Source organism: Apteryx mantelli, chromosome 11 (assembly GCF_036417845.1).
Source record: "Apteryx mantelli isolate bAptMan1 chromosome 11, bAptMan1.hap1, whole genome shotgun sequence".
Taxonomy (NCBI): Eukaryota; Metazoa; Chordata; class Aves; order Apterygiformes; family Apterygidae; genus Apteryx; species Apteryx mantelli.
The window spans coordinates 21316670-21328368 of NC_089988.1; the positions used below are offsets into that span (position 1 = coordinate 21316670).

The 11699-nt window shown below is 54.2% G+C and overlaps 1 protein-coding gene across 1 annotated transcript; it reads right to left on the reverse strand.

Annotated features, from left to right (window-relative positions):
• Positions 1-10417: 10417 nt before the first annotated feature.
• On the reverse strand, positions 10418-11407 carry LOC136993015 (olfactory receptor 6F1-like). The gene has a single exon (XM_067303032.1). It carries the CDS (start codon positions 11405-11407, stop codon positions 10418-10420), a length of 990 nt encoding a protein of 329 aa, XP_067159133.1.
• Positions 11408-11699: the final 292 nt, after the last annotated feature.

Consider the following 11699-nt stretch of genomic DNA (forward strand, 5'->3'; position numbering starts at 1 on the left):
GCTGCATGAAGAAGCAAAAGCAGTCACTTGGGGTCTGATTTGATGATGCCCAGTTATGACAACAGGTCTTTCTGTGTCACAGCTTGACTGTTTATGAATCATTTGTGACTGGGTTCCTGCTACAAAGAGGATGTTGTTGGGAGCAGCAAGAGCGCGGCTGCTCCACGTGGGAAGTGGAGCCAGGAGCTGAGGGTGCCGGGAAGGCAGGCAGGGCAGGGACCCACCGATGAGACGTGCCATCCCACAGTGCCTGGACGAGAAGAGCAGAGCAGATTTGGGGATGGTAACTGGGGTCAGGCACAGTTCAGCGATGGCCAGACGACTGGAGGTCTCCAACCAGCCCTGCTTTGTGTGGGAGCTTGGACTGGAGACCTCCAGAGGTCCTTTCCCACCAAAACTCCTCTGCAATTCCATGAATTCTTACTCCTCAGCCTCTGCTCTGGCACGGCTGGTAGGGGGATGAGTGTACCTAGGGCAGGGCAGAACAAGTCTGGCTGGGAGAGCATCATGAGGAAGATCCAATGGTCCATGGGTCAGCCCTGGCCTTTGGCAAAGCCTGTTGTGCACCCTGAGAGGCTCCATCTGCCTCTTCCAGCCTGCCCTGTGCTCCCCTCCCATCAGACAAAGTGGTGGCCACCATTGCCTGGGGACTCTCTTCCCCACGGGGAGGAGAAGAAGAGACTTCACCAGCCCCACACTGCCTTTTCCACCCTGGCCTTTGCCGCTGTGTGTGCCTGGGTCTGTCCACTTGCCTTCTCCACAGTCACAGCTGCCCAGAAGCCCATGAAAATCCCAGTGCTCCTACCCTCGAGTGGGCATCCACCCAGAACCTGGAGCCTGGCTGGCCACAAAGGCATCACCCGTCCAGTGCCCCGGCCGTGCAGCCAAGAGCAGGGGTCTTCGCCCCAATTTCTCCTGCTCCCAGCACTGCTGCTGCTGTGCCCATGTCAAACCCTCCTGCCGCCAGACTGCCCTGGGCCTGAGGCAGCTCCAGCTCCCTCCAGGGCTGCGCTGGAGGCTTTCAGGAGTGGGCTGAGGTGGGGCTGGCACCGCCACCTTGGGTTGGGAGAGGGCAGCTCCCCTCTGCCACGCTGGGGCTGGGGCTGGGGCTGGGCACAGCTTTTCCCTGGGGAGCTCCCTGAGGAGCCGCTCCAGGGGATCCTTCACCTCTGCCCTGGCAGCAGCACCCATGCTCAGGGTGCTGGGGTGGATGTGCACAGAGGGTGGAAGGAGCACGGGCTGCCCAGGGGGAACATCGAGACCTTGTCTGTGCACACAAGGATGGAGTGAGGAAAGCCAGAGCTTAGCAGAAGCTGGCACCAGAGACCTCAGACATGGAGAGGGCTGTGCTATTATTAAATGACTCTTAAATAATCCCCCAGAGTCTGGGGAGCACCTACGCAGCCCAGGCTGTGCCCCACGTGGGGGTCAGCAAACAGCCATGCTCCTGCATCTGCCAGGATCTGGTGCAGAAGAGAGGCCATGCAAGGCTGCCCTTTTCCCTTCCACTGGGATAGAGAAACCTGCAGGGGGACGCAGGTGGCCATGGACAACCCCACAGCTGGGGTGAGCAGTCAGCACAAGAAAAGGGTTATGTGAGGGGCTGGTCTGGGACGATGGCCTTGGGGCAGCTTCCCCAGTGTGTCCATGCAACACAGGGAACAACCTGGGATCTTCTCTCCTGCACCCTCCATGTCCTGGTGCCTTTCCCAGGAGACCTGCATTTGCCCTGCAAGCACACAGCTCTGTGCTCCCACACTGCCATTCACACAGAGTAGCTGCCTGATGGCATTTTTCTTCTCCTGGGCCCTTTCCAGACCAGACCAGACCATCCCTGGCTCTCCCCACCTCCCCTGCCCTCTCCCCAGACCACCCAGCAGAGCAGCCCACGCTGGCGGTGGCCCAGCAGCAGTGCCTGTCACAGGGGGCTTCAGAGCTCTGGGCACTCACTCCTCAGCCCCAGACCCTCTGAAGGGCACAGCAGGTCCTGGGGGCAGAGAGGGGTGTCAGCCTCCCCATCAGCACCAGGGCTGGGGGCCAGCAATGTCACAAGGAAAGGGAGGCTGCTCACTCCATGTCTCCACTGCTCTCGTGACCAGGAGATCCTTAACTTGGACTGCCAGCAGCCCCTCTGGGCAGCTCCTCTTCCCAGGACAGCACACAAGTCCTGGCCCCGGGGCTCCTCAGGCAGCTCCAGTGACAGGGCAGCCTGCCCTGAGCTGACACGCATAGAAACAGGTTTTCATTTATTCCCCCCCACAGAAGCAAACAACTGCGCCTTTGCTTTTCTCTAGGGATGTCCCTGCTCCCCAGAGAGCCTTTCCCCAGGTCAGTGTGTCCGTGTTGTCCTGGCCAGCTTTTCCTGCAGCCCTCCCCTGTGTTCCCGCAGGGCCCCAGGCTAGCGGTGCTGCTCTGCATGGTGAGCGGGCCATGAGACCCTGGGGTGACTCCACACTGGTCGTGATGGTCAGGACAGAGCCAGCTGGACCAGCATCACTGCACCTGACACCCCCCTCCCCAGGATCTGTGGCTGTGGAAGATGCTTGGAGCAATCACAGGGCATTTCACATAGCTCAGGATGTGTTCAGAGGTGTCATTAGACCCAGCACATTCCCTCTCCTGAGATTTGGTACGTTCCTCAGTTTGGCCCTTTACCTTTGGGTGACTCCACATGGTTTTCAGAGTCTCCACTCACTGCCCATCCCAGGCACACACCGCCCTGGAGATCCCCTCTGCTCTCCGGGTGGCTCCATATTTCCTTCCAGAAGGACGGGCATCTGTGAGCAACCTAGTGATATGTGAGACAGTCCCTGGCAGATACCACTTGACCACTCACACTCTCCAGGGCACTGGACACCCACTGGGCACCCTAACACATCACCCTATGAGCACATTGTCCTTAGTCCTTGGAAAACCCAGGCATGGCAACAGGGCCTTTTTGAGTGCAATTCCCTGAGTACATTCTTGGCTCCCGCTTGGGAGGAAAAGCCCAGTGTTTGTGGAGGGTCATGACAGGGTTAAGTTGGAGGAAAGTTGCACACCATGGGAAAAGGGAACAGGGGAAACTGTTGCTAGCTCGAACAAAGAAGAGTCTCAACAGGAGCAAGTATGCCCAAGGACACCGGTGCAGCTGGGAATGATACATCTTGAGAAAGTACAGATAAACCAGCAAAAGCCAGTGGGAACCAAGGCTAAGAACAAGTCAGCGTTTCTCCAACAAAGAAGCAAACAAGACATGATCGCTGCGTGCGTGATCAGTGTAATGACTGACTACCTGTGACATAATCTGCATAATGATTGGCTTAGCAAAGTATATCTGTGAGTTGCTGAAGTAGCTAACTTTTTAGTATAAATATGTGTCAGAATAAACAATAAATGTCTCAGGACGCAAATCCTCCTGAGTCCGTGCCATTCATCCGCCACAGCCCATGATGACAGACCCACCTGGTTCAGCATCAGCTGCCGTACAATGTAGTCAGACACACCTTCCCAGACAGCAACGGTCTCTGGAAAATAAGGGAAAGACACGTCATGCTCTGGGGGGGGGGCAGCTCACAGCTGTTCAGCACATGCCTAGCCAAGGAGATGACAAGTGCAAGCACATTCGAACTGCATCCCCCTCCCCAAACATACCCCATCCCTGACAGGGGCTCAGCAGCTGAGGTGGGCACTGCCTTGAGGCTACAACCTTTATCTGCCCCCAGGAGGGGTCTGCAGCTGAAATAGAGGCATTAGGACATGCAGATCCTGCCACGGGATGTCCACAATGTGTCCCTGAGCTCAAAGGCTTTGGGAAGGAATTACAGGCAGTGCTTGGGGTCCCAGACAGAAAACCCTGCTGAGCTGAGGAAGTCTAAGGATTCCTCTCCAGCACATGCGATTCCAGTAGCCTCTTCAGAGCCCAGCAGGAGCTGCAGGAGCCCTCAGCCTTCCTCAGACAGGTCTCCTTTCCTTCCAGAAGCAGCTCTCACAGGGTGAGCCCCCTCCCTAGGGACACTGGCAAGGGATTTTCACCCAGCGAGAGGACAGTGCTGTGCCCATGGCAGTCCGGGGGCTCAGGGCATCCCCCAGAATCTCCCCTGTGGGGCCAGTTTTCTCTATGGGATCCCCGTACACACAGCCTCTGCACAGCCACCGGAGCAGCTCCAGCTCCCTTCCCCACCAGGAGCTGGGGTGGGCGATCCCTACTGCGAGGCCAGCAGTGACCTCGGGGCAGGGAAGTCTGCCCAGGGTGCCCCAGGTCAGCAGGGGCAGCCTCAGGGCCAGTGACCAGAAGTCCTGGTGGCCACACTGGCACCTGAGCCAGAGGGGACCATCAGTCTGGACTCTGGCTGCAGCCCCCAGCCCCGGCCAGCCTCCCCCCGGCCCCAGGGTTTCCACAGCCATGTTCAGAGTTAATGGTCTCTGCGACAGCTCCCGGGAAGGAGATCCTGAAGGCCTTACCATGGGTGGGGAGCATTGGCACCACCTGCCCACACCGCGTCCCATGGTCAGCGTCCCAGAGCTCCATCTTTGTCCTCCTCGCCCTGGGTCACCCCGCAGCAAGAGGTGATGAGGAAACAGCTCCTCTCCTCCTCCTCCTCCTCCTCCACACATCACCGCAGTCCTGCGCAGCCCCTCGCCAGCTCCCGCTTGGGGTCGGCGGCTCCTTGCAGCAGAGTGGTGCCAAGAGCAGCCCCAGCGCCTGGGCTCCCCCGGCCTCGCCGCAACATGTGGGGAGAGGCCAGGACCATGCGGGAGAGGGCAGCTGTCGCCGTGACACGGGATGTCCCCTGTGACCACAGCCCATGTCACAGAGGGGGCACAGCCCCCCTCGCCCCCGGGGCCCCAGCCAGGGCTGTCCCTGCAGTGGGCAGGGGCTGCACGGGGTGGTCGGGGGCTGCCCCTGCCCCCACACAGGCCAGGCCGCAGGGAGAACCCCGCCGGGGGTCCCAGCCGGGCTGGGCACTGCGGCTGCGTTCACCCGGCCACGGCCCCCGTGCGGGAAACCTGGCTGCGAGGGAGGGCAGCGGGCACTGCACCGCGCTCACCCCACGGCAACACGGTGCAGGTGGCTGCTGCCACCGGGGAGGAAGCGCTGGCAACTGACCACACCAAAACGCCCAGCAATGACTTGGCAGTGACCAAAACCTTCTTCTGGGCGCTTGAACCAGCGGGTCCTTCCCTTGCCAATGAGCTTCTCCAGAAAACTTGCAGGGAACTGCTGTCCAGCACCGTTAACCTGCAGACGTGTTTGAGACCTAGTGACTGCGGCACCTCAGGGCCTGGGGTGGACGGGGACTGAACAGGGGAAGAGGCAGCGCCAGCAGAGCTGCAGGCACCAGCTCACTAAACACACGGGGATCACAGACCGCTCTACCTGCACTGCTCTCACACCTGCACCAGCTATTGGCCTCCTCACACCAGCCCACAAACACTTAAACCAGCAGAACTGGAGGAGCGTGGGGACCCTCATGCCAGATGTGGGGCTGACCCTCGCAGAGGCAGGCAGCAGCTGCAGGCACTTGGCAGCAGGTTAAACGCAAGCTCTGAAGATTTCACAAAGATGCTGCAGGAACCATCTCCAAGAAACAAGAGACACTCAGAGGTGTTGCGCAGACCTCTGCTTTGAACACACTCAGATCTAAGGTAGAAATGTCTAAGGGGGTGAGGAAATAAAAGATGGAAAAGCAACTCATACACCCACTTAAATAACTTACTGCCAAAGCAGTGTTCAGCAACTAGGTCTGCAAAAACTTCTCAGCCGCACACTTCCCCGCTCAGCAGAAGGCAAGAGGCAAAGTATTAGATCAGCTAAGGCAAAGAGGAAGTCTTGGGAAAACTTCTACTTCAGGAACAGAGAGCAAAAGCACTTTCTAAGGGTTTTTTCTATGTCCTTTCAAAAAGAATAGGAGACACTGGAAGGGTACTTCGGTCTTTTTTCAAAAAAATCATTCCTTTGCCACTGTTATGCTCCCAAACCCAGCTGGTGCTGTCACTGGCCTGACAGGAGAAGGGGCAGCAGCTCCCAGCACTGCGGCTCCAGGCTCCGGGCGGCCCCGCGCCAAGAGACGCTGCCCCGCGCGGCACCAGCCGCCTCTCGCCCCCTCCCTCCCCGCAGGGCCCGGACAGCCCCGGCCCCGCCCCCGCCCCTCAGTTGCCCTGCTCTGCGCCAGTGCGCATGCTCCACGGGAGGAGGCGGCACTTCCGGCCCTGTGAGGGGGCGGGGCCTGTGTGTCCATGGCCACCGCCCCTGGTGCCGCCGGCCCCGCCCCTGCTGGGCCCTGCCGCGGCGCTGTTCTCGAGGCCGCGGAGAAGCAGCTGCGGCAGCGGCGGGTGTTGGCGGCTGCTGCGCAGGGAGCCCGGAGCAACGCTGCGGCCCGGCATGTGCTCGTGTGGCTGGAGCCTGCGGCGGCTGCTGCCGGCTGGGGCCGGGGCCGGGGAGCGAGGGGGAGCGGCGCCGGGGGCGGGGAGCGAGGGGGAGCGGCGCCGGGCTGGCCCTGGGCTGCGGGAGTTGTGCTGCAGGGGAGCGTCGGCAGGGAAACGCTGCTGCCGGGGTGCTGTTGCCACAGGGCCCCGCTCTGCCCCGGGGCCTGGGCGAGTCTCCACAAGAGGATGCACGTGCACGTGACGGGAGCCCCGGGAGGCTGCGGCCTTTTTTTCAGGAGTAGATGAACAACCCAGGGCCCATCGCAGCCTTTGGCATTATCTGCCATGAGCGGGTGGCCCTGAAATTTTGTCTCCATCAGCAGCCCAAGAAAGGGGCCGGAGGGGGGATCCCAGAGTGTCCCTCTGCCGGGAGAGCATAGAGAAGCGCTGGAGGCCGGCCCAGAGGAGCCACCTGACCATAGAGATGGGCTGTCCCGTCCAGACGACCATAGAGATGGGAAGTGCTTTGCAGACTGTCCCTCACCATGGAGACTTTCGAGCCGGTGCGGGCAGAACCAACCCCAGAAAGTCTCCAAGACGCGTGACCCTCCTGAACTCCCCTTCTCACCGCGCTTTCCTTTCCATCCCTTCTTCATCCCACGCTACTTCCAGTGCTACCTCCAGGAGAGAAACGTGACTTGTCCCAGTTTCCTGCACATGTTACGTAGCACAGCAAATACAGCCCTTCCCTGTTTCTGGGGTTCGACCACAGGTGTGAAACACTGGTGCTGGCTGACATTCAAGATCTTTTCACGATACAAAAAGCATTCCCGGCTTTTACATTTGTGATGCTTTTCCATGTAGACTGGGCACCTCTCTCACAAAATCCTGGACAAACCATTTAAAGACTAACAGCCAGGGCCTTGTGCTGCCCCAGATCTACACATCAGCTTGCAGCTAGGGCACCTTCTTCTTGTGCCCATGTTATCTGCAGTCTCGTAGCAGGCAGAAATGGCAATAATGCAGCTATGGAGATGTTTGTGCAATGCCTGACAAAGCTCAAAAATGTTTCTCGACCCAAATACCTTCCTGCCATCCTTAACATGAGAGTAATGTTTGTTGTGTAAAAGGAGGAAATAGGTCTTGAGATATTTGAGATCATTATTTGGCTTAAATATCCCCCAGCTTTTTTTTACCCTTGGACATGATGAAGATGTGTTTAGTAATGTGTATCAGATCCTCAGACAATGGAGTTTTGCTCAGCACAACTGTCCTGTTCATGGACCACCAACAAAACAGTGGTCATTGCCCCTGCTATTTAGATTGAATAAATAGTGCTATTTTCTGTGGATGGTTTAGAAATGGAGGGTAGATCATATGGCACTGCCTGTCCAACCCCAGCCACTTTTATGATAAAGGTTGGCAGATGGAAAGTCTGATCAGAAAACAAAACAAAACAAAACAAAACTGCCTTTGACTCTAGGGGATCACTGACCCAAACACTTATAAACTCTCTGTATTTGTATTGCTTAAATCAATAGTGGGGAACTAGAAAGATGTGTGCCAAAGCTGGTCCTTTACGCTGCAACCCCAAAGCCTAAGCCTCCGTGCCCTTTGGGAACAACAAGGTGATGGAGAAGCGGGACCTCAACATCAAGACCAAGTGGCTGCAGCACCTCCAGGACCTGTGCTGTTAAAGGACACTGGATCCAGTGGATTTTTGAATAAAGGGATTCCTCCTTCCTGGTCCGCTGGAAGGGAGACTGCTGTGGTTCCCTGTTCCCTGGTCCTGCCAGCAGCGAGACGGGGCATGTACTTCCAAGAGGCATACACATACTCTGTACGGACATGGTCGACCACCAAAAAATCACCTCCAGCAGGGGCACAGTACCTTTACAGGCACCACAGAGACATGAGCAGCACTCATAAACATGAACGATACAAACGGCCTGGTCCTGTTCTTGCTCAGCAGCTAATCAGACTCAGAGCTTGCAGGAGACCTCACACGCACCCTCGCACGGGTGTCTCTGGAGCTGGCTGCCTTGATGTCTGCAAGCCTTCCACACATGCACTCACGCAGAACAGTGAGCACACTCACCCAGAAAAGAGCTAGGAAAAGGATTTAATACAATGATAGGCTACACTGCAGAGAGCAGGTACACAGCCTGGCCAGACAAGTGTCCTTGCCAGCAGCTTGCTTGCACGACTGGCCCCTTTTATTCCCTCTGCCTCCATTTTCCCATGCTGCTTCTTCCATGATCCAGCTTGATCCCTCCCTTTCTCCAGCTTTATCCCCTTTGAAATAAACAGCCCATCTCCAAGTATTTTTCTTTCATTGGTGCCAGTTTTACTGCCTATGTACTCAAGTTTAATATTTCTGGTACTGTTAGCTAGGCAACCTCTGGCTCATACGGTGCTTCTGATATCATTACCTCGGTACCGCTGGTGCTGCAAGAGTCTACTCCCCGAAGGTTCCCCAATACATGAGTTATGTGTGACGCTTGTCCTTTTCTCATATAACTCTCCCTTAACCACCGCTGAAATCCAGCCATCGCTCACTGTGCTGTCTGTAACTTGGCAGGGTCTCATTCTGTTCCCTGCAGTGTCCAATGATTTCTCATAGCCACTAGTTTCTCACGCCCTGTTCAGTTATCTCAACTCTGAGGCAGAGCCTAGTCGTCTGCCTGCATACGTTAACCCTGTGTTGCTGGTGGAGCTGTGGGTCTGGATGGGAAGACCCAGGGCCACCACATCCTTCACTGTGGTGCACAAGGACCCAGCCCAGAGCAAGATGACTGAGCTGCCCAAGAGCGCCCAGGTGCTCTGCTGAGCTGAGCTTTGGTCACCCAAAACGCCATAGCTTCCTTGGGGTCCCACATGAGGAGTCAGGCTGCAGAGATGAACTGGACCCAGTTTTCCTAAAAAGAGTTCACCCTTATAGAATTCCCTTTGGAAATGGGACGCTCAAGCACAAAATTTAAAGAAGCTGTTAACAGTAATTCTGCTCCTCAGAAGCCCTAACAAAATGAAATGCTGATTAGAAACAACTGCAAAGGAGTAAAGCAATGGCAATGCTTTCCCTTCCCCTGTGCTTTGTTTTTCCCTGTGGACTGCAAAATAAAAGGAGAAAAGGGATCTCTGTGTGCTGATTATTTTTCTAACAGATGTTTCCTTTTATCAATTGAACATGCTTCTGCCCATCCCTTTGGCATGTAAAGATATGGATGGAGACAGAAGTGTAAAATAAGGGGGGAATATATAATTTCATTGATGGACAAGAAGAAAAAAGTGTGATAGAAGCATACATAGTTTATTTGAAATAATTCTCAAACATGAAATACTCCTTCAACAAAGAAAAAGAAGGTAGAAAATGCCTAATTATCCAAGAAGAAATACATTCTTTTTTTTTTTTTCCCTTCAGGAGAATGCATCCTGGAGTCACCAGTGGAGATAAAGCAGGGCTTTTAATAGTGGACAAACTGACAGTATGTTATGAAAATATGCATTTTTAAGAAATCTCCCTCCAAAGTGAATAATAAAACTATCATCTGCATGCTATCATTGACAAATCAGTGAGGCTGTCTTCATCACACTAATGAAACTGAGAAGTGTTTTATGGATTTGAATCCAATGAATTTGAGCCCATTGTAGTGTCTGAGCTTAATTTTCATGTTTAGCATCTTCTGTTATTCAGTGAGAGAAGACATTTTGCGCTTTCCTCAACACCCCTTGGACATTGTCCCCAGAGTTTTCAGCTAAATTTCCTGAGATGACTTATGAAAACTTCCTTGTGTCAGCATACACTGGCAGTCTAAGTCTCAGTCCCAGCAAAGTTTGTTTGTGTGTGTGTGTGTGTGTGTGTGTGTGTGTGTTCAACATTTTATTAATATTTTTTAGATGTTGTTTATAATAACCCCCTGTAACCAAGACACACAATTCACATTCCTTCCTTTCACTACTACAATCCAATGAGAAAATAAATCTCCTGAGGCACCTGTATTTAATAGCTATATATATGTGTGTGTGATACAACACTGACATATAATTAGAATTGCTGTCATGAAAAGCATCATGACCGGGGGAAAAGCCAAACCTTTGGACGGCCAAGGGCTTCCTCCAGGGCCAGCTTCACAGTCTTGTTTCTGAGACTGTAGATGAAGGGGTTTAAGAATGGGTACAGGACAGTGTTCAGCAAAGCTACAACTGTGTTGGTCTCCAAGGAAACCCCTTCTGAGGGCCGTGCATAGAGAACAATGCAGCTTCCATAGACAATGGCTAAGGCAGTGAGATGGGAAGAACATGTAGCAAAAGCTTTCCTCCTCCCAGATGCTGATGGCATGTGCAGAATACAGTGGAAGATGCACATGGAGGACACCATGATTAAACATAAGGAACCCAGCACTACAAATGATATGAAAATGGGGTCTGCTTTCCAAAGCAGGGTGGTGTCAGAGCAGTACATTTTGAATAAGGGGGAGCTGTCACAAAAAAAATGCTGGATCTTGTTGGGGCCACAGAAAGTCAGCTTTGAGAACAGAACCAGGTGGTAACTCGAGAGTGTGAAGCCTAGGACCCACGCAGCAACAACCAGGTGGGTGCAGAGCTGCTGCTTCATGATGGCAGCATAATGCAAAGGTTGGCAGATGGCAACATAGCGGTCAAAGGACATGACAACAAGGAGAGCGAACTCTGTAAAACCGAGGGCAACATAGAAATAGGACTGGGCAAAGCAGCTCTTTAATGAGATTGTTCTCCTTCCAGAGCTCAGAATCACCAACAGTTTGATGGTTGTGGAGGATGTGAACCAGATTTCCAGGAATGCCAGATTGCTGATGAAAAAGTACATGGGGGTTTGCAGGCGGTGATCCACACACATGAGGAAAATGATCATTGTGTTCCCTGTCAGTGTTGTCAGATACATGAGTAAAAGGATCAGGGAGAGAAACAGCTGTAGCCTTTGATCAAGCCCTGAGAAACCCTCCAGGGTGAACTCAGCAACCGCAGTTTCATTTCCTGCTCCCATGCCCAATTTCAGTACATCCTGCTGAGACAGGAGCATGAAGAAGCAAGTGTGAGAATTTCACAGTCTCAACGGGAGGGTAGATCCTTCCTTCTTTGCTCCCTTGCTTGCTTCCTATGTAACACAGACAGAAATATTCCTCTCAGCCATTCATCACACCCAGATTTCTCTGCTTCACATTTTACTGAGAGTCCTCAGAGATTTTACTGTCTTCTTTCTACCTTTTCCAGACACTCACAAAGGATTCTTTCTCACGAGCACAGTATTGTAAAGAGGTTGTGAACTAGTTCATGCCATGCCTGGGAAATTCCCTGTTCACTTGGACCTATTG

Bases quoted from the DNA above. Each gene is read 5' to 3' on its own strand.
- LOC136993015 (XM_067303032.1), bottom strand. From the start codon at position 11,407: ATGCTCCTGTCTCAGCAGGATGTACTGAAATTGGGCATGGGAGCAGGA.